Raw genomic sequence first — 1816 nt, 5'->3', positions numbered from 1 at the left:
TTTCTCTTACAGTTTTCCTATGGAAAGGCAGCCTTTCTTCAAACTAAGCTTGCCCATGCACTGCTCTGCAGAAGCCTGGAAAATAACTTGCAATTATCATTAATAACCAACCGCTCTTTGTATCTATAGGTGAGGAGCTCAGAAGGCTTTTGGTCACAAAAACAGCCTGTGCTTTCTGGAGCTGCATGCTCTTTTTGCATCGAGAGAGCTGTCAGCTTCTTGGCAGTCCCAGAAGCGAGAGGATCAATTTGTCATTCTCACCAAATGGTATGTGAAAACTTCTGTTCAGACCTCGCAAATCTCTGCAGCTCTCACCTCAGCCATTACCATATCTTGGCATTTCTTAATGAATTTTCCTTCCGCCTTGACAATTGTCTGCAGGAACTTTATGTACTGAACGTTTCTGCCATGTGTTTCTATACAGTGGACAAAGTGTTGAACAACGCGTTCATTAATCTCACTGCAAAGCTGGAAGTTGTTCATGAAAATGTGCTGCATTGTTACCGCTTCCAGAATCTAATGAAAGGGATGAAAGAAAGAAATTAGAAAACAAACAAATCACCAAATCCACAGAGAGGTCAGGATAAAGCCAACATCCCTGCAGGGTGGCTGTATGACAGAACAGACCATTTCCATGGAGCCAATCTTTCAACACCACGCCTTGTATCTCAGCTTATTTTGTTTTAGTCCACTTCAGCCTCCTGAACTTTCTATGCTGAAATGGTCCTAAACAAGCTTTGGAGGCTTTAAAAAGAAAACAAAGTGCGACCCCTCCAATCAATCTTGCATCAGAACAGGCCCAAAGGTAACTACCAAGGACATTCCATTCGCTTTTCTCTCTGGAAAAAAAAATAATAATAATAAATTATGGCACGAGGTTATTCTTACCCCTGGGTTAAGGAACAGGTTTATGTGCTTGTGCAGCAATGCCTGGTTCTGTTGGTTCCCAGCACAAAAGTTCTGTAAAAACTCGTGTGCAAGCTTCATTATCTCCTGCATCCTCGTGTCTTCAGCCTGTGATTGCATGACAAATACGATGGGGTTACAAAGACTCTGAAGGTTCACTTGCAGGTGAGCACCAGATGAGTCCCAGTTCCAGCTCTGCAGGAGAACTGTCACGTATCTCTCACACTCCAAAGAAAAACAAACCTCCACCCAGTTCACAGACATCAGGGATGAGTTTGGCCTGCTTCACAGTTTTAAAGATCATCAAAACTAAAGGCCATAATAGAAGTTACAGTAGTTTATTCTTTAAAATCACAGACTGCACACCCAAGCCTGCCAGCAACGTGCTTTAGTCACTTTTACACTTCTGAGCAGAGAAGTGCACTGGCCAAACCACATCATCACCTTAGGGCTACCAAGGAAAATTGCCACGTTCTGTTGAAATGCATTTTAGCAGTGACAGATAGTTAGTTCATGGCAAAGAGGAGATGGAAAGTTCTTATTGCAACAGTTAAGCTCAATTTATGTTTACTGGAATGTGCACACTGCTTGCATGCGTCCAAGCACAGTTCAGGAACCGGTGCCTTTCCTCTGACATCAGTGTAGATTACTGATGGCAAAAAATGCAGTTTGGAAAAATCACTGTTTTTATTCTTAAGAGGTTTCATACATTTCCAAGGGAGAAACATCCTCTCCACACTGCCTGTTCAGTAGCATATTCACAAGCATGGACAGAATGGCAACAAGAGATATCGGAGGGGCTGTTTCTGCTGATTTTCCTTTTCTTAACAAAATATGAAGCAAGACAGTGAGACTTAGCATGATTCAAAGCTACTGCCTAGAATTACTGGTTTTCAGAAACCTGTGGAGT

At 42.3% G+C, this 1816-nt stretch overlaps 1 protein-coding gene across 4 annotated transcripts in view; it reads right to left on the bottom strand.

Annotated features, from left to right (window-relative positions):
* The window catches only part of ITPR1 (inositol 1,4,5-trisphosphate receptor type 1), a 147719-nt gene that overhangs the window by 85110 nt on the left and 60793 nt on the right, over positions 1 to 1816 (bottom strand). For all 4 annotated transcript variants that reach the window (XM_019620242.2, XM_019620243.2, XM_019620244.2 and 1 more), the window contains 2 exons: positions 889 to 1014; positions 316 to 516 (listed from right to left, as the gene is read on the bottom strand). In XM_019620242.2, the coding sequence (XP_019475787.2) occupies positions 316 to 516; positions 889 to 1014 (327 nt within the window). The remainder of the gene's footprint in view (positions 1 to 315; positions 517 to 888; positions 1015 to 1816) is intronic.

The sequence above is a fragment of the Meleagris gallopavo genome, chromosome 14 (assembly GCF_000146605.3).
Source record: "Meleagris gallopavo isolate NT-WF06-2002-E0010 breed Aviagen turkey brand Nicholas breeding stock chromosome 14, Turkey_5.1, whole genome shotgun sequence".
Classification (NCBI taxonomy): Eukaryota; Metazoa; Chordata; class Aves; order Galliformes; family Phasianidae; genus Meleagris; species Meleagris gallopavo.
The sequence above is the reverse complement of the archived record's forward strand: the minus strand, read 5'-3'. Positions and strand labels throughout refer to the sequence as shown.